The 21737-nt window shown below is 37.3% G+C and overlaps 1 protein-coding gene across 1 annotated transcript in view; it reads right to left on the reverse strand.

Moving 5' to 3' along the window:
* NUAK1 (NUAK family kinase 1) overlaps window positions 1-21737 on the reverse strand; it is a 209885-nt gene that overhangs the window by 75612 nt on the left and 112536 nt on the right. Inside the window, exon 3 of the mRNA XM_053716941.1 lies at window positions 700-851. Coding sequence (XP_053572916.1) covers window positions 700-851 — 152 coding nt within the window. The remainder of the gene's footprint in view (window positions 1-699; window positions 852-21737) is intronic.

Genomic DNA, 21737 nt, shown 5'->3' on the forward strand with positions numbered 1-21737 from the left:
CATTTGAAATAGCTGATTTAGCCTGTGGTATTCCCCACCTATACTGAAAGCTTCTATACTTAGGTCCAGGCTATTGACAGGCAATGTAAACACAACCAGCAGAAGAAATTACATTCCCAGTGGGGTGTACAAGAGATAACTAATACAATGATAAATTTCCATTGTTCCAACAATTTCCGTTGTTGAGCTTTGGTTTACAGACAAATATAAGATAACGAAGCATGTGTGTGTACACAAAGTGATAACATAATGAGATATGATATTACCTGCAAGCTCAACCCATTGTAATAGACTGTGGTTTAAAAGCACAAAAACAGCTATTTCAAATACACAAATAAACCTAAAAATGCAGTTTCTCAAACATTTTACATTATGCAGCTGGTATAACAACTCATTGGAAATATATTAAGGGAATGAATCACTGGGAATAAAATTAAATGGGAGAAAGATGTAGGGTGCACTGTGTCCCTTTAACCATTTATGGGGGGGGATTATATTTTCAGTTGAGAAAAGAATACAAAACTTGATACTTTATGTACCACAGATGAGCATAATCCATGGGTTAGAAAGTCTTTCTGTACAAATCTCCATTGACAACATATGACATTGTTGACCAGAACAACCATATCATACTATACTTGTGATCTTACAAAACAGAATTCAAAGCATTACACAACATTCAATCTTTCCGCTGCTCACCTTGTGACAGTAGTGCACAGCAGAGACGATCTGCCGAAAGAAGTGTCTCGTTTCCCTTTCACTTAGTCTTCGCCTCTCACTGATGTAATCATACAATTCACCTTTACTTGCATATTCCATGATAATCACAATCTTATCTTTATTCTCAAACACTGTAAAGAAAAAGAGAAAAACAAGGTTTAGAGAGACTGTAAAGAAAATGAAAAAATACATTGATATTGTTTACAATTAAGAGACAAATATCGCACATTTAGAATTAAATTCTATAAGCCCTGGAACAGCATTCTAATTAAAAGGGAGTGCAGATTTAAAATAAAGCAGATAGAGCATTCATTCCAATTTATTTATATTATCCAATTTACTTTGTTCACTTGGTATCCTATGTTGAAAAGCATACCTAGGTAGGCTCAGGAGTCATTATGCACTACTGGGAGATAGCTTATGATTTGTGGCTGCACCTCTTGTTATTGGCTCACCAAGCTCAAAATTCCTATAAAATAGTTAAAACACTGCCTACATTTACCTTACATTGAGTTATTTTTATGGGTACAATTCCTTTATATTAGAAGTTGAAGAAAAAGCATACTCTTTAATTTGCTCCATTCTAAGATAAGTGCATTGTAGTCTTTCATTTATTCACTAGTGGCCAGCCATCCATACAAGAAGGTCAGGGTACTCTTGCTTTAAAGGGACAGTGTACTGTAAATATTCTCCCTTTATGTGTTGCCAATGATGCATTTTGCCCGCTAAATTGTTTATATAAATAGCTAATTCGCCTTTATTTTATCATTTGAAATAACTGCTTTTGCCTGTTGAACCCTCCATGGTTATACTGAAAATGTCAGTGGTTAAGTATAATGTACAGTAAGGTTATGTATGCAAGATACAGCAGAGGAAATCGCACTCCCAGTGGGGGTGAGGGGGGGAGAGATAGGTACTAAAATTGGTCATTTTCAATTGTTAGCTAAGACAGAGATAAGGTAAGGAAGTCTTTCTGCTTATATAGGCCTAGATTTGGAGTTCGGCGGTAGCCGTCAAAACCAGCGTTAGAGGCTCCTAACGCTGGTTTTGGCCGCCCGCTGGTATTTGGAGTCAGTGATTAAAGGGTCGAACGCTCACTTTTCAGCCGCGACTTTTCCATACCGCAGATCCCCCTACGCCATTTGCGTAGCCTATCTTTTCAATGGGATCTTTCTAACGCTGGTATTTAGAGTCGTTTCTGAAGTGAGCGTTAGAGCTCTAACGACAAAATTCCAGCCGCCTGAAAATAGCAGGAGTTAAGAGCTTTCTGGCTAACGCCGGTTCATAAAGCTCTTAACTACTGTACCCTAAAGTACACTAACACCCATAAACTACCTATGTACCCCTAAACCGAGGCCCCCCCACATCGCCGCCACTCGATTAAAATTTTTAACCCCTAATCTGCCGACCGCCACCTACGTTATACTTATGTACCCCTAATCTGCTGCCCCTAACCCCGCCGACCCCTGTATTACATTTATTAACCCCTAACCTGCCCCCCACAACGTCGCCGCCAGCTACTTAAAATAATTAACCCCTAATCTTCCGACCGCAAAGCGCCGCCACCTACGTTATCCCTATGTACCCCTAATCTGCTGCCCCTAACACCGCCGACCCCTATATTATATTTATTAACCCCTAATCTGCCCCCCTCAACGTCGCCGACACCTGCCTACACTTATTAACCCCTAATCTGCCGAGCGGACCTGAGCGCTACTATAATAAAGTTATTAACCCCTAACCCGCCTCACTAACCCTATCATAAATAGTATTAACCCCTAATCTGCCCTCCCTAACATCGCCGACACCTACCTTCAATTATTAACCCCTAATCTGACGACCGGAGCTCACCGCTATTCTAATAAATTGATTAACCCCTAAAACTAAGTCTAACCCTAACACTAACACCACCCTAACTTAAATATAATTTACATCTAACGAAATTAATTAACTCTTATTAAATAAATGATTCCTATTTAAAGCTAAATACTTACCTGTAAAATAAATCCTAATATAGCTACAATATAAATTATAATTATATTATAGCTATTTTAGGATTAATATTTATTTTACAGGCAACTTTGTAATTATTTTAACCAGGTACAATAACTATTAAATAGTTAAGAACTATTTAATAGTTACCTAGTTAAAATAATAACAAATTTACCTGTAAAATAAATCCTAACCTAAGATATAATTAAACCTAACACTACCCTATCAATAAATTAATTAAATAAACTACCTACAATTACCTACAATTAACCTAACACTACACTATCAATAAATTAATTAAACACAATTCCTACAAATAAATACAATTAAATAAACTAGCTAAAGTACAAAAAATAAAAAAGAACTAAGTTACAAAAAATAATAAAATATTTACAAACATAAGAAAAATATTACAACAATTTTAAACTAATTACACCTACTCTAAGCCCCCTAATAAAATAACAAAGCCCCCCAAAATAAAAAATTCCCTACCCTATTCTAAATTAAAAAAGTTACAAGCTCTTTTACCTTACCAGCGTTGAACAGGGCCCTTTGCGGGGCATGCCCCAAGGATTTCAGCTCTTTTGCCTGTAAAAAAAAACATACCATACCCCCCCCCCAACATTACAACCCACCACCCACATACCCCTAATCTAACCCAAACCCCCCTTAAATAAACCTAACACTAAGCCCCTGAAGATCTTCCTACCTTGTCTTCACCATACCAGGTTCACCGATCCGTCCTGGCTCCAACATCTTCATCCAACCCAAGCAGGGGTTGGCGATCCATCATCCGGTGCTGAAGAGGTCCAGAAGAGGCTCCAAAGTCTTCCTCCTATCCGGCAAGAAGAGGACATCCGGACCGGCAAACATCTTCTCCAATCGGCATCTTCAATCTTCTTCCATCCGGTGCGGAGCGGGTCCATCTTGAAGCAGGCGACGCGGATCCATCCTCTTCTTCCGTTGTCTCCCGACGAATGACGGTTCCTTTAAGGGACGTCATCCAAGATGGCGTCCCTCGAATTCCGATTGGCTGATAGGATTCTATCAGCCAATCGGAATTAAGGTAGGAATTTTCTGATTGGCTGATGGAATCAGCCAATCAGAATCAAGTTCAATCCGATTGGCTGATCCAATCAGCCAATCAGATTGAGCTCGCATTCTATTGGCTGATCGGAACAGCCAATAGAATGTGAGCTCAATCTGATTGGCTGATTGGATCAGCCAATCGGATTGAACTTGATTCTGATTGGCTGATTCCATCAGCCAATCAGAAAATTCCTACCTTAATTCCGATTGGCTGATAGAATCCTATCAGCCAATCGGAATTCGAGGGACGCCATCTTGGATGACGTCCCTTAAAGGAACCGTCATTCGTCGGGAGACAACGGAAGAAGAGGATGGATCCGCGTCGCCTGCTTCAAGATGGACCCGCTCCGCACCGGATGGAAGAAGATTGAAGATGCCGCTTGGAGAAGATGTTTGCCGGTCCGGATGTCCTCTTCTTGCCGGATAGGAGGAAGACTTTGGAGCCTCTTCTGGACCTCTTCAGCACCGGATGATGGATCGCCAACCCCCGCTTGGGTTGGATGAAGATGTTGGAGCCAGGACGGATCGGTGAACCTGGTATGGTGAAGACAAGGTAGGAAGATCTTCAGGGGCTTAGTGTTAGGTTTATTTAAGGGGGGTTTGGGTTAGATTAGGGGTATGTGGGTGGTGGGTTGTAATGTTGGGGGGGGGGTATGGTATGTTTTTTTTTACAGGCAAAAGAGCTGAAATCCTTGGGGCATGCCCCGCAAAGGGCCCTGTTCAGGGCTGGTAAGGTAAAAGAGCTTGTAACTTTTTTAATTTAGAATAGGGTAGGGAATTTTTTATTTTGGGGGGCTTTGTTATTTTATTAGGGGGCTTAGAGTAGGTGTAATTAGTTTAAAATTGTTGTAATATTTTTCTTATGTTTGTAAATATTTTATTATTTTTTGTAACTTAGTTCTTTTTTATTTTTTGTACTTTAGCTAGTTTATTTAATTGTATTTATTTGTAGGAATTGTGTTTAATTAATTTATTGATAGTGTAGTGTTAGGTTAATTGTAGGTAATTGTAGGTAGTTTATTTAATTAATTTATTGATAGGGTAGTGTTAGGTTTAATTATATCTTAGGTTAGGATTTATTTTACAGGTAAATTTGTTATTATTTTAACTAGGTAACTATTAAATAGTTCTTAACTATTTAATAGCTATTGTACCTGGTTAAAATAATTAAAAAGTTGCCTGTCAAATAAATATTAATCCTAAAATAGCTATAATATAATTATAATTTATATTGTAGCTATATTAGGATTTATTTTACAGGTAAGTATTTAGCTTTAAATAGGAATCATTTATTTAATAAGAGTTAATTAATTTCGTTAGATGTAAATTATATTTAACTTAGGGGGGTGTTAGTGTTAGGGTTAGACTTAGCTTTAGGGGTTAATACATTTATTATAGTAGCGGTGAGGTCCGCTCGGCAGATTAGGGGTTAATAATTGAAGGTAGGTGTCGGCGATGTTAGGGAGGGCAGATTAGGGGTTAATACTATTTATGATAGGGTTAGTGAGGCGGATTAGGGGTTAATAACTTTATTATAGTAGCGCTCAGGTCCGCTCGGCAGATTAGGAGTTAATAAGTGTAGGCAGGTGTCGGCGACGTTGAGGGGGGCAGATTAGGGGTTAATAAATATAATATAGGGGTCGGCGATGTTAGGGCAGCAGATTAGGGGTACATAGGGATAACGTAGGTTGCGGAGGTTTACGGAGCGGCAGATTAGGGGTTAAAAAAAATATGCAGGTGTCAGCGATAGCGGGGGCGGCAGATTAGGGGTTAATAAGTGTAAGGTTAGGGGTGTTTAGACTTGGGGTACATGTTAGAGTGTTAGGTGCAGACGTAGGAAGTGTTTCCCCATAGGAAACAATGGGGCTGCGTTAGGAGCTGAACGCTGCTTTTTTGCAGGTGTTAGGTTTTTTTTCAGCTCAAACAGCCCCATTGTTTCCTATGGGGGAATCGTGCACGAGCACGTTTTTGAGGCCGGCCGCGTCCGTAAGCAACTCTGGTATCGAGAGTTGCATTTGCGGTAAAAATGCTCTACGCTCCGTTTTTGGAGCCTAACGCAGCATTTGATTAAACTCTCGATACCAGAGTTAAATTTATGGTGCGGCCAGAAAAAAGCCCGCGGAGCGTTAACAGCCCTTTTACCGCCGAACTCCAAATCTAGGCCATAGAGTGGTAAAATGACTAGATCTGTCCTCCCTAAAGTTCAGCCCATTTTAATGAGTTTTGTTTTAAAGAGCAAAAGCAGCTATTTCATATACAAAACTAAACTAAAAGGAATAATATCCCATACATTTTATACCCTACAACTGAAAAAGCAAGTTATTTGAAACACATTAAGGGGAAACTAATTTTACAGTACACTGCCACTTTAAGCAGTCAGCATATATTCAGATGTAAAGTGCAAACATCAGAGTCCTGTAAGCTTGAAGACAAAATATCACAAGTGTGTTCAACTATTTAACAAGTATTGTAACATTTACCAGTGACACTTACATGCGCTTAGGAATTTTGCAAACACTTATTTCATTGTGTGTTCACATCTATACTCTTGGTCATGAAGCAACTCAAACATAGAAACACCAATACTGTGCTTAAAATGAAATAACCACACACTTCTAAAATACAAGTTGTTAGGTGTATCTTGTGCAAATCCAACAGTGATCCAACAGGAAAAAATAAATAAAATGTTCAATAAGCATGTGATATTAATAAGAAAATCTGGGCATGAGTTGACCGAAACAACTCCGAGTGGGTGAAAACTGGATCATTTCAAATAAAAATGGAAAAAAATTTAATTAAATAATTTGTGGAATTATGTTAATTTCATAATTACTGTGTATTTGAAGGCTGATGCGGCTGAAAATAAGGGGAAAGGTACACTGTAATAATATACAGTTATTTTTTCTGAGATGTCATTGTCATTAAGAATGTCCTACAGTAAGGAAAGAAATCCCTAAATATGTAACTTTTGCGTGGCACAGTCAGGTGAAACTCCACTAGAAGAATAGCCGTCGTCACCTACCCTAGCAGAAAGCGGATAATTAAGAGATTTCCAAAACAGTGACTTGTCAATGTTGTGGTGTAAGTCAGCACCACTCATTTAGCAATGTTTTTTACTGTTGATATTTTAACACTCACATAGAAAAAAAAGAATAACCAGATAAGTCAAATTCTGGTGCCCTTAGTGATGTTGCAAGTTCTAGTTTAAAGGGATATGAAACCCTCTTTCGTGATTCAGATAGAGAAAGCAATTTTAAGAAACTTTCTAATTTACTCCTATTATAAATTTGTTATTCGTTCTCTTGCTATCTTTATTTGAAATAGCAGGAATGTAAGAAAAGGAACCGGCCCATTTTTGGTTCAGACCTGGGCAGCGTCTGCTGATTGGTGGCTAAATTTATAATAGGAGTAAATTAGAAAGTTGCTTAAAATTGCATGCTCTATCTGAGTCATGACATAAAACATTTGGGTTTAGAGGTAAATTTATCAAAGCCATTCTCCTTTAATTCCGTCCAAAATAGCGCATACCAAATTGTCATATCCATCAAAGCACTCTGCACCTATAATTGCGCAAATCTGAAAGAAACTTCTTCGCACTCCGCTTGCATTCACACATGGGCGCGCTACCGAGTGCAACAATATACATTAGTAATAGGCGTCATTTAACAGCCCAACCTACAAGTACGCCAAGTTTCTTATTTATCATTGCTTGGCACCGATAGGGAACTGAAATTTCGGCTTCTTGTATATTTCACCATACAGACGAACACCATTATAATACATGCTTTTACATCTTGTGATGCAGTACTTTCTTCTTTTAACACATTTTTCAAAGGCTCAGGACCAAGCCAAGACTGTTATTGCCAGAAATTTGCGCTTGCACAGGCGCATATGGGTACCAACAATTTTATATATAAATATTGATACATTTATTTTTGCAATCTTAAATTATCAACATATTGCAAAAACAGCACAGAAACATTATTTAATATAAATATAAGCTAAATAGTTACCTAACAAAAAGCTTTTTTAATAATCAAAACATGGCGGCGTAAATATTAATAGGGATGTACTGTGATAAATAGGGAGTACATGCTTTTTCCGGCGAAATGTATCATTATTACGCCCCAGCTTGCCTGCGCAAAGTTACACCTATTTATTTGATTAATTCAGGCGCACATGTGCGCTTCTCCGGAGGCGAGCTGGGGCACAGTTACAGGCGAAGCACATACAAAGTTCGTCTAGCCTTTGATAAATCTAGCCCTTAGTGTCCCTTTAACCTTTAGAAAGAAAGAAAGAAAGAAAGAAAGGCATTTCATACAGAAACCATGGTTTATGAAATGTCCATTCTACTACAGACCAATTAACCTTCTGTTTTTAAATGAAACTGAGAAGAAAGGAATTTAACATGTCTAGTGATTATACTTTCATACGTGAATGTTGCCAAGTGAAATGTTGAATGAAGCTATTCTAACACCACAATATTGACAGTAAAACAAAGTAACTATTACAGCCAAACAGAAACTGCTATTGAATATACTGTTAGATAGCACTTTTACAGCAGTAACTTTTGACTAAAAGCAAATCTAATGGCAACAGTGTATATGAACACCCTGACAGGAATTAGAAAAACTGGCTGCACATCAGTGGTGAAATTAAAAAACAAATGCTTTATTCAATGCTCATTAAAGTGAAAGTAAATCCTAGCATTTTACAAACGCTAGGATTTACTATTGAAACAAATAAAGGGGACTTTCATTCATGAAGTATAAGATACTTTGTGTAGAAAGCAACTTTAATCGATCGATTTTTAGCTTCTACATCAGCCCACGGCTAAAAAAATTTTTGACTAAGAGGTGACGTTTTCACCTCTTAGCCAATAGCAGTGTGGTAAATCCGGCTCCCATGGGAGCCAAGCTGGATTTACCGCACGGCTATTAGCTAAGAGGTGAAAACGTCACCTCTTAGTCAAAAAATTTTTTAGCCGTGGGCTGATGTAGAAGCTAAAAACGGCGATCGATTGAATCAAATAAAGGAGCTTTCTACATGAAGTATCTTATACTTCATGAATGAAAGTCCCCTTTATTTGTTTCAATAGTAAATCCTAGCATTTGTAAAACGCTAGGATTTACTTTCACTTTAAGAAGAATAAACAGACATGGAGCAGTGCATAGCCTGATGCATTTCGTTGTTTAATCTTACTGCTGCCGGTGCAGTCATTTCTCATTTTTTCCTTTGTAAAGCAGTGTGGTTCTCTGTCTCGTTCGGCTAGCATGTTGCCCGTGAGAACAGACTGTCAGCGGGTGACATCATCACCTGGTGCCTTTAATGCCGGGAGTATTACCGGATGGCTTGTAGCGGCTGTGGCTGTCTTACACTATATTAACACCATGCCCTGCATCCTAACCTACTGGTGATGTAAGTAGATTGATAACTGTTCTGTCTATGCATCACTAACTTAAAAAAATCTATAAGATATTCATAGGAACTAGAACAAGCCTAGTAAGTGCCAAGTGCATAGTAAGTGCCAGGTGAGGAGGCTTCCAGGTGGTGGTGCCCCCCCCCCAGACCTAGGTATAATCCAAGATATATCTGAAGTATCTTTAGATCTCCAGTCTCAGTGTTAATCAGAATACAAAAAAAAGTTAAAATAATTACCAACATTTTAAAGCATATAGAACAAATATAAATATCAAGAAAGATGGGGACTATGCTCCAATGTGCTTGTGCACATTTTGTTCTGACGGCCATTGCAAACTCCACCCACCTCTTTCCTTATCTCAGGGCTTGAGTCTGGATATGACAGGGCTCGTCTCTGTCGTGTTAATAAAATCTCCATTAATTGCCTTCTGTAGAAAAGATAATAACCTGCAAAATAAAGTGAATGTAAAGTTTCAAGTAGTGCCCGGTTTTTAAAAATACTATTAAAAGCAGGGGCACTTTCATTGATGAAACTTTACATTGCACCCTATTTGTAGAAATACTTACCTCTTCGTCTTGAAATCCGCTCCAGCGCTTCGCCAGCCTGTTGCAAGCCTCTTCCTACGTTAGAAATTATGATTCCGGCCTTCCTCCAATCACAGCATTGCTTTAGACAATGCTTCCCCCGGGGGGAACCCGTGATTGGAGGATGCCGGAATCACAATTGCTGATGTAGGATGAGGCTTGCGACGGGCTGGAGCGGCTTTCAAGACAAAGAGGTAAGTATTTCTACAAATATGGTGCAATGTTAAGTTTCATCAATGAAAGTGCCCCTGTTTTTAATAGTATTTTTAAAAACCGGGCACTACTTGATAAAACTTTACATTCACTTTAAGGACAGGTATGTGTTAAGGTTTGGCTTGTGAAGGCTGCCATGTGTGCTTTCTGTTTTCAGGACTGGAAAATACACACAAATGATGGAAAAGGGGATAAACTAATTAATACAAGTATATTGCAAAGTTGTTTTACTATTTATAATTAAAAGGAGAGTAAAATCAAAATGTTTATTTTATGATTCAGAGAAACGTATACCTAGGTAGACTGAAGAGCAGCAATGCACTAGTGGAACCTAACTGGTGATTGGTGGCTGCACGCACGTACACACACATGGAATCAAACACACACATACACACATATATAGTTATTGGCTTGCCTAATATGTTCAGCTAGCTCCCAGTAGATCATTGCTGCAACTTCAACAAAGAATACCAAGAGAATAAAGCAAATTTGATCATAGAAGTAACCTGGAAAGTTGTTCAAAATGTAATGCTCTATCTGAATCATGAAAAAAAATGGGGTTTTGATCTCTCTTTAAAAGAGCATTAATGTTTTTCATAATTCAGATAGAGCAGTGGTGGTGAACTTTGATACTCCAGATGTTTCAGAACTACATTTCACATGATGCTTAGGCACTCTGAAGTCCAGTCAAACATCATGGTAAATGTGGTTCTGAAACATCTGGAGTTTCAAGGTTTGCCATCACTGAGACAGAGCATTCAATTTTAAACAACTTTATCACATTTTCTTGCTTCCTTTGGCATCTTTTGCTAAAAAACTGGTACTTAAAGGGACAGTATACACCAATGTTAATTTAACTGCATGTAATAGACACTCCTATAAAGAATAATATGCACAGATACTGATACAAAAACCAAGTATAAAACCTTTTAAAAACTTACTCAGAAGCTCCCAATTTACTACTGTTGATAAGATTAGTCTGGAACTCCCACTGAAAGGGGCTGAGAGCAGACCCCCCCCCCCCTCCCCTGCATATGAATAGACCCATTACACAAAACGAATCAATGTGAAGTTTGTATACATCAGTATACATCTAAAACTCGGGCTTGGTTAGGAGTCTGAAAATCAGCACAATGTTAATTAAAAATAAGCAAAACTATACATTTTTACAAAAATACTCACAGATAGGCTATATTAATGGATAATCTACAACACATTTATGCAAAGAAAAATCTAGTGTACAATGTCCTTTTTTAATCCCTTAATGTGTTTCCAATTACTTTTATAACCAGCTGCAGAGTATAAAATGTATGAGATTTGTTTTTTAAGGCTTATTTGTGTATATGAATTAGCTGATTTTGTGTTTTGAAACCACAACCTAATGAAATGGTTGAGCTTGTAGATATAATCTGATCTCATTACTTTATCACATTGTGTACATATACCTGCATCTTTATCTTATATGTGTCCATAAACCAATCACCAAAACTTGAAGAGAACAATGGAAAATTAACATTCTATTACGTTATCTCTTCTATACCCCACTGGAGTTTTATTTCTTCTCCTGTTTGTGATTACACAGCTTGGCCTTAAGGCCAAAAACTTTCAGGAAATGCGGGGATACCACAGGCTAAATCAACTATTTAAAATACCAATATAAGGGTAATGGAAATACTTGTAAACGATTTAAAACAGTCCAGCAGGTAAAGTGGATCATTGGGAACAAATTAAAGAGGATAAAATATTTGAGTAAGAGCGTGGATAGATGTGAATGGATAACATTCTTGCAAAACTGCTGCCACATAGTGATCTATGTGGCAGCAGTTTTGCAAGAATGTTATCCATTTGCGAGATAGCAGCACTATTCCTGTCATGTAGTGCTCCAGACACCTACCTAGGTATCTCTTCAACAAAGAATATCATGGGGACAAAGAAAATTTGATTAAATACATTTTAAGAAAAAACATTTGAAAAAAATAAAATGTGTTTCATATCCCCATATTCTATATATTATTCTCAAAGTGTTTACTGTCACTTTATATTGTTACAGTTACTTTACTAGATCCTCTTGCTAAACCTCTATCTTCTTTTACACTAAAATGCTTTTTGTAAATAATACACTTACAGCCATTAGTGTAACACCCTTGTTAATCTACTTCAACTGCAATAAACTTGTTAACAACAGAGGTATTTTCCATGCATAATTTACAACAGTTAAGTGTAACAGGGCGTAATATTGTATTGTTTTGGGGAAAATAATGTAGTTTGCGGTAAGGAAAACCTTGTAAATGACCAACTGAACAAAAATATTCATAGATGTGCAGAGCTTGTGAAAAGAAGTATACCCAAAAGTGTAATTAAGGAAGTCTTTATGAGTGAGGATTACTATAGATATAAAACAGAGTTTTGGAAAATGATTTCACACCTCAGTTGAAACACAGTCGCCAAAAAATATATATATTTTTTTTTTCATTCTTCCACTGAACCATAACCTTTGCTGACTGTCTGGCAAATAATAGTTTGGTATGGTGGTATGGCTTTCACTAAACAAGTCAATAACTAGTTTCACAAAATATGCATTAATGGTTACAATCGTCCATTTAATTCCAGGGGCATTAAAGTAAAATTATTTTTACTATATATGCAGAGTATATCAGCAATTAAGCAGAGGCATACCTAATATGCCTCAGGAAAAAGCTTAGCATATCTTCTTTGCTAGTGGCAAATTATTGCAAGATATAAACAAATTCTAGCACTGTTTTTTTTTAAAAAGAAAACAAAGTTACATGCTCTTATCAATCCGGTAGAAATACAGCTGATTCAATCAGCAGCATTAGTTTCAAGACTCAGATGTGGAACTAGTGCTGCTGATTTTACACCAATTTCGATATTATTGCATGTAATAGACAGTACTATAAAGAAGAATATGCACAGATACTGATCTAAAATTCCAGTCCATACTTAGAAGCTTCCAGTTTAGCACTGTTGATGAGGTTAGGCTGGGATACCCATTGAAAGGGGCTGAGAAAGAAGAGCAGAAACTTCCCACCTGCCCTGCATATGAAAAGACCCATTACACAAACAGGAGCAAGCAGGAAGACTTGAGTCCAGGAGGCCTATTTATCAAGTCGTCAACCACAAATACGCTGGAATTCCGCAGCATAATTGTGGCGAGCTTGATTCGACCTAGTTATCAAAGTCTACAGACCGGCAAAAGTTGAAATTTGTGACGTAACATACGATGCGCCTGTTACAATCCAACACAGATCAATGCTTACGTCATTACAGATGTTCCGAATACAAATTCGGCTCTATCTGACACCTTTTGCAAGTTATCAAATTTTTAACAGGCTCGCCACTATTCCGGCACAGCGTACCTGGTTTTCAATCCGCCACCCTGGAGGCCGCGGATGCCATAGGAATAAATGGAGGGAGTCTGAAAGCAGCAAAAGCTTATGTTTGATGCTGCCAGATATCCCATTTATTTATATGGTAGAAAACCAGTAATGTTTACACCTAACAGCATAACATAAATCCTGAGTCTAAACACCCCTAATCTGCCGCCCAGATACCGCTGCCACTAAATAAAGTTATTAACCCCTATTCCGCCGCTCCCGGACACCGCCGCACCTGTAATAAAATTATTAACCCCTGGCCTCCCACATCACTATCATTAACTAAACCTATTAACCCCTAAACCGCCAGCCCACCACATCGCCATAAACTAAATTAAGCTATTAACCCCTAAACCTAATAACCCGCTAACTTTATATTAAAATTACCTCATCCCTATCTTATAATAAATTAAAACTTACCTGTAGAATTAAATTAAACTATAATAAACTATTAATTAACCTACCCTAACTATTATATTAAAATTACATTAAACTATATTAAACTATTAATTAACCTACCCTAACTATTATACTAAAAATACATTAAACTACCAATTAAATTAACTATATTACTTATTTAAAAACCTAACCCTACTCAAATTATTTAAATCTACAATTAAAAATTTCTAAATTACAAAAAAATTAAACACTAAGTTACAAAAAATAAAAAACACAGTATCAAAAATAAAAAAAAATTACACCTAATCTAAAAGCCCTATCAAAATAAAAAAGCCCCCCCAAAACAAAAAAAAAACCCTAGCCTACAATAAACTACCAATGGCCCTTAAAAGGGCCTTTTGCGGGGCATTGCCCCAAAGAAATCAGCTCTTTTACCTGTAAAAAAAAATACAAACAGTAAAACCCACCACCCACACAACCAAACCCCCATATAAAAAGGCTATCTAAAAAACCTAAGCTCCCCATTGCCCTGAAAAGGACATTTGTATGGGCATTAGCTCTTTTACTGCTCAGACCCTACTCTAAAAATAAAACCCACCCAATAAACCCTTAAAAAATCCTAACACTAACCCCCGACGATCCACTTACAGTTTTCGAAGACCGGACATCCATCCTCATCCAAGCGGCAGAAGTCCTCATCGAAGCTGGAAGAAGTCTTCATCCAAGCGGGCCGAAGTCCTCATCGAAGCCGGCAGAAGTCTTCATCCAGACGTCATCTTCTATCTTCATCCGGAGCGGGTCCATCTTCAAGACATCCGGCGCGGAGCTCCTCTTCTTATGATGGTCAACGTTGAATGAAGTTTCCCTTTAAGGTACGTCATCCAAGATGACGTCCCTTACATTCCGATTGGCTGATAGAATTCTATCAGCCAATAGGAATTAAAGGGGAAAAAATCCTATTGGCTGTTGCAATCAGCCAATAGGATTGAGCTTTCATTCTATTGGCTGATCCAATAAGCCACTAGGATTGAGATTGCATTCTATTGGCTGATTGGAATAGCCAATAGAATGCAAGCTCAATCCTATTGGCTGATTGCAACAGCCAATATGATTTTTCTCCCCTTTAATTCCTATTGGCTGATAGAATTCTATCAGTCAATCGGAATGTAAGGGACGCCATCTTGGATGACGTACCTTAAAGGGTAACTTCATTCTACGTTGACCATCATAAGAAGAGGAGCTCTGCGCCGTATGTCTTGAAGATGGACCCGCTCTGAATGAAGATAAAGATGACGTCTGGATGAAGACTTCTGCCGGCTTCGATGAGGACTTCGGCCCGTTTGGATGAAGACTTCTTCCGGCTTCGATGAGGACTTCTGCCGCTTGGATGAGGATGGATGTCCGGTCTTCGAAAACTGTAAGTGATTCTTCGGGGGTTAGTGTTAGGTCTTTTTAAGGGTTTATTGAGTAGGGTCTGGGCAGTAAAATAGCTAAATGCCCTTTTAAGGGCAATGACCATACAATGGGGAGCTTAGGTTTTTTAGATAGGCTTTTTATTTGGGGGGGTTGGTTGTGTGGGTGGTGGGTTTTACTGTTGGGGGGGTGTTTGTATTTTTTTTTTTTACAGGTAAAAGAGCTGATTTCTTTGGGGCAATGCCCTGCAAAAGGCCCTTTTAAGGGCCATTGTTAGTTTATTGTAGGCTAGGGTTTTTTTATTTTGGGGGGCTTTTTATTTTTATAGGGCTATTAGATTAGGTGTAATTCTTTTTTATTTTTGATACTGTGGATTTTTATTTTTTGTAACTTAGTGTTTATTTTTTTGTAATTTAGAAAATTTTAATTGTAGATTTAAATAATTTGAGTAGGGTTAGGCTTTTAAATATGTAATATAGTTAATTTAATTGGTAGTTTAATGTATTTTTAGTATAATAGTTAGGGTAGGTTAATTAATAGTTTAATATAGTTGAATGTAATTTTAGTATAATAGGGTAGGTTAATTAATAGTTTAATATAGTTTTATTTAATTCTGCAGGTAAGTTTTCATTTATTATAAGATAAGGATGAGGTAAAGTTAGCAGGTTGTTTAATGTAAAGTTAGCAGGTTGTTGGGTTTAGGGGTTTATAGCTTAATTTAGTTTATGGCGATGTGGGGGGCTGGCGGTTTAGGGGTTAATAGGTTTAGTAAGTGGCAGTGATGTGGGAGGCCAGGGGTTTAGGGGTTAATATATTTATTTAGTAGCGGTGGGGTCCGGGAGCGGCGGGAAAGGGGTTAAACATTTTAGTGTAGTGGCAGTGTTTAGTGACAGGGTATAAATAAAGTTGGTAAAAAAGCCGAATAGAAGCGAGATCGATGACTGTTAGTTAACAACAGTCCGCTGTTCATCGGCCGTACTTGGAGCGCGGCTTTTTTTTAAAAATATGGAGAGCGTATTCAGGTCTGTGGCCATGTTAGGCGTGCGTATTGGTGCCGGTGAATGCAGCACAGTTGACGGCTTGATAAATATGCCTCTATATCTGATACTTTGGGGCTTAGTTAGAAGTCTGAAAATTAGCACAATGCTATTAAAAAATAAGCAAAACTCTGCATTGTTACAAAAACACTCCCAGATGGGCTATATAAATGGATCATCTACAAAACATTTATGCAAGGAAAGATCTAGTGTACAATGTCCCTTTAAACACACTGTGGTCTAAGGTTGATTGTCTTAATATTACATGCTCTAACAGATTAGAGCATGTAATTTATTTTACTATAATGACACTTTAAGGTTCTGAATCCACTTCAGCCCCACCAGGTGGGGAAAAAAATATGCTTACCTCATAAATAAATTTATTTCATGGTGGTGAGAGTCCACAAGCCATTACTCCTGGGAGGAAGCAATTATTCCCAAAGCTCTAAGAGCACTTTATTTATCCTGCCACCTCTCTGGTATTCTAGTCTGGTGTATAGCCAAGAAAGGAAAAGTAGAAAAGTAGGAAAGAACAAAGTAGGGAACATAAGGAGCAAACTAGAACTGCCACTAGAAAAAATGAATTACGTAAAAAAAAAATGAAAATGGGCAGGTTTTGTGGACTCTTACTACCATGAAAGAAATTAATTAGGTAAGAATAAATTTTGTTTTCTTCCATAAGGTGGTAAGAGTCCACAAGCCATTGCTACTGGGAACTAATACCCAAACTGTGAAGTCCACGAGTAATTGGACGGGACAAAAACATTTTTAAGCCAGGCACCTAAATGCCAGGCGCTGCTTCTATTTCTATCAAACATATCAAAATCGTAGAAATTATAGAAAGTATGTTGCTGCCTTTCTCATTCTTGAAAACCCAAAAAGAAGAAATTGATCTAGAAAAAAGGGCAATAATGCATTTTGGGAAAGACTATCTCGCCTCTATGTAAACCTTGGAAGTCAGGAGATTTAGCCAGAAAGCTAAAGAACCAGCCCTCTGACATCTGTGTGGACCAAGGAACGAACAAACTAAAGAATGGTCTAAAAACCTTTGTAATGTGAAAGCAGAACTTAATTAGACAATTGATATATCCTGACTAAGCCTGAACAAATAATTGATGTCAAGACAGTATGAAACAGAAAAAGCATTATCCGAACAGAATTGAAATAAGAAAAAATATTGGAATTCAAAAAGAATGCCAGCTAAATCCCTGGTTTTCAAAAAGCAGGAACAGAAACTTTCCAAATGATTTGCGAAATTGTACTTTATGGACAAAATAAGCTGTTTAATACAGCATCAGTTAAACCTATTTTTTATAAAAATAAAAATAAAATAGGTATCCAATCTCTAATCAATCAAAATGAGCGACTTGAGATCTTGACATCTGAATCAGATTCACAAAACAATTTCTGTGGAACCTCACTGGAGCATTCATATTTATGAAGAATGCTTGATTCAATTTGAACTATGACTCTTGGAAACAGAAGTCATCAGGTCTATCTCTGGTAGACCCCATTATTCCACAAACTAGTTGAAGGAAAAAAACATTCCTGCTGAAGGGATTACCTACTAAGGAAATCTGCTTCCCAGGTTTCCTTCCTGGGATGTGAAATATAGAAAAAAAAATTGGTTTCTAATCAAAAAACCTTAAAAACTTCCTAAATTATTGTTAAAGTGAAGGTCCATTTTGATGAATGAGTGCCCGGTTTTTAATAAACCTATTAAAAACAAGAGCACTTTAATTAATCAAAATTGACATTTCACTGTTTTCTTCAAAAACTTACCTTTTAATCCTGGTAGCCACTCCAGCACTTCCTCTGCCCGTCGCAAGCCATCTTCACAGGTCCGAAATGACGAATCCGGCTTCCTCCAATCACAGCGTTGCATCAGGCCAAGATTTCCCCGGGGGGAAGCTGTGATTGGAGGAAGCCCGATTCGTCATTTCTGACATCTGCAGAGGCTTCCAAAGGCCTGGGGAATCGCTGGAGCGGCATTCAGGATTAAAAGGTAAGTTTTTGAAGAAAACAGTGAAATGTCAATTTTGATGAATTAAAGTGCCATTGTTTTTAATAGGTTTATTAAAAACCGGGCACTAATTCATCAAAATGGACCTTCACTTTAAGAAACTGCATGTTCCCCCTTGCTGATGGATATTAGCTACAGCTGTAACATTGTCTGAATTAAAACTTGTATAGGTTTCTCCTTTCTGAAGAGGACAGCTATAAAATGACTTAAAGATTGCTATGTCTAAGATAATTATTGGTAACCTCGCCTCCTAAGGAAACCAAACTCCATGTGCTCTCCTGGACCTCCAGACTGAACCCCAATCCCAAAGAATGGTGTCTGCAGACATTTTCCAAATTGGGCAAATAAAAAATAGTATGAAAAACTATCCACAAGGACAGAGATTGCCTCACTGATAAATCCCATAGAAATCCCTGAGATAGTTGATTGAAATGTTTGCACTGTTGTCAAAACATGCAAAGTTGAAGAGGTCTCATATGGAACTGTGTAAAAGGAGGAACACCTGATGCTGCAATCATCAAACCTAACACTTCCATACATTGAGCAACAGATGGATTGGAAATTAAGCGTAGTTGTGAGCAAACTGATCCCTGATCCGTTAATGAAAGCTTTTAAATTAATTCTCCAACCGTGCCTGCAAAGAAAATAACAGTTGAACGTTGGTATGAAATACAGCTGAAGGGAAAAATGGAGCCTGAACCAATATGTTGTCCAGGTATAAAACCACTGAACTACATGAATACTTATCACAGGAAAGAGACTTCCTAGAACCTTTGTAAAAATTATGGGAGCTGTAGTTAGACCAAACAGAAGGGCCACAAACTTAAAAAGGAATAGTAAGGAAGGCATCTTTCAAATAAAACTAGAATGCTAGAGAGGTGGGAGAGATTAAGTGCTCTTAGAGCTTTGGGGATCTTTGCCTACTCGTGGCAAGGAGTTGTATACCATTAGTAATGGCTTGTGGACTCTTACCACCTTATGAAAGAAATCAGAGATAAATTACAGGTAAAGTAACCACAATTATTAAAGGATACTGCAAATTTATTTTTGACTATGCAAAATTAACTAATTGAAAGAGATGGGACGATACATAGTCATCCAAAGCACAATGGCCAGAGTTTGAAAGACAACCACTTGGCATACTTCTGGGGGGATGGTGCTTTCATATGGGAATCATGCTTTTTCCCTGTATCTCGAGGGTTGTACGAGGAGGCCTAACAGTTTAGCTTCTCCTGGGGAAAGTTTTATTTTCTTTGCTGCATTAAAGAGAGATCATTTAAAAAAATGTGTTATTTTTCACTTTGTTTTTATGCTTGTGAAGCACGTCACAGTTCACCAATAAAGCAGTTGGAGTCATGGTTGAAGACAGTGAGCAGTCAGGCTGTAAGGTCCAGTTGCAGAAAAGCGCAATAAAAAGCGTCAAAATAAAACTATTCAATACATTTAGCGAGAGATATATAATATGTAATATAACTATATTTCTTGGCCTCTTTTGCCATATCCTGCATGAAAGAAAACCACGTTTTTATTGATCCCACCCTCAAAGTAAGATGTCTGTATGCTTTCTGTCCTGATGCCCTGGTGTATCCTTTCTCTCCTGTCAAGTTATTACCATCCAGAAAATGCTCATTAAACAGGCTACTGAAACTGGAAGAACTGTCTATAGACATATTATTTAATCCCTAGTGTTCTGTAAAATAAGCACATAATATATATATTTTTGTTTGTTTTCCAAAGTATTTGGGATAATGACTTTACCAGGCTAAAGTGTTCCAATATTGGTAGTATGCCAACATGAAGTTTGGTTTTTCTAAGCAAGAAAGGTTGTCACTGAATAAGGTTTTTAATGATCTATGAAATTACCCTGTTATGTTTAGGGAATTATTACTGGTTTAAAATATTTCTCTAAGAAACTATTAATTGTAGATTCCAAAAATGAATGTTTTACCTATAGCAGTAATTCTTAAATAATGGTAGGAAGAACTGCTAGCCAGATTGTATTTGTGAGATTACAATTTGCAATTTCTTGCATGTTTTATTCTTTATAAAGACTTAACATTTTTGTTCTGGCTTATGTAGCCAAAAAGAATGCTGTGTTGGCTTAATACAATGCTGTGGTTTCCTTTTGTATGGTATAGTTCATATTACGAAATGGACAAAAAGTTTAAAGATAATAATAGTGTTCCCTTGTAAATAATAGGACTCAAAAGGGAAGAATAATTTATTTTAGTCTTTAGAAAATTAAATTACTTAAAGTAATGGTAAACTCCGTTATTTGGAAATTACATATTTAGATTAGTTTATATAATAAGTATTAAACCGCATTATCAATTCATTATTTTTTTATGTATTTTAATGTAAATTTTAATACATTATCAAAACGTTGTTGCACCACATCTCTCCGCCTCGCTCCGCCCCTCTTAGATGTTTCACTGAATATTGTCTGTGTTGATCTGGTCTCCCCCCTCTCTACACGTCAGAGGGTTTGCTCGCTCTATGTTAGGATTGCTCGGATTGCACGTTAATGCGCATGCACGAATCCAATTGCATTGAAGGAAGCCTGTCTGGCGACAGGCTTGATAATTGGACGAAAGACGGAAAAAGGGATATGACGTCACGGAGGGCTGGCGATTTAACGGAACAGAGATATTATTTATTATGTCATTGTAAGTAAATGGCTATATAATGTATAAAGTGAAAATTCATCTGTACATTTAAGAAGAATTAACAAGATTGATCATATATTCAGTCACTAGTGAGTTTACCATCCCTTTAATAATGAGATTTAAGATTCCAAATATGTATCAAATAAAAAAATAAAAAAATGTATGTACAGCAATGACCTAATAAATAATCTGCATCAATTCATAGTTAAGCCATTCTTCACCTGGCATGAATCCTACCATCTTTGATTAATCTAAAAATATGGACCTTCAATATTCAGCTTCAGAGCAGCAATGCACCACAAGAAGCTAACTGAACATGCCTGGTGACCTATGGCATGAGGCATTTGTGTGTAATCACAAGCTAGCTTGCACCACTGCAATGATGCTCTTAAGCATACCTAGGTATGCTTTTCAACAAAAGGTTACCAAAAGAACAAAATAAAATTGATAAAATAAGCAAATAGAAAAGTCTTATGATAGGGATATGTGCTGAAAGTGTAATTTGTTTGGTAGAACGAATAATCCTTTGGACAACTGAATGTTGATAAGAATGAAAATCTATTAAAATTTCTTTAACATATGGATGACGAATGCAGCTACCTCCAATCGTTGCATGCCCCACAAGCCCGAAGCCAAAGAGGGTACGCAACGATTGGAGGAGGCCGGACTTGTCATCAATCTGCTAAAGAAAGCAGGAGATGCGGGAGGAGGATCGGCATTATGGTTACCATAACGCAATGGTAAGTATTTTTAAAAAAAATAAGCGTCTTTGTAAACTTTAATG

Source organism: Bombina bombina, chromosome 6 (assembly GCF_027579735.1).
Source record: "Bombina bombina isolate aBomBom1 chromosome 6, aBomBom1.pri, whole genome shotgun sequence".
In the NCBI taxonomy this organism is placed as follows: Eukaryota; Metazoa; Chordata; class Amphibia; order Anura; family Bombinatoridae; genus Bombina; species Bombina bombina.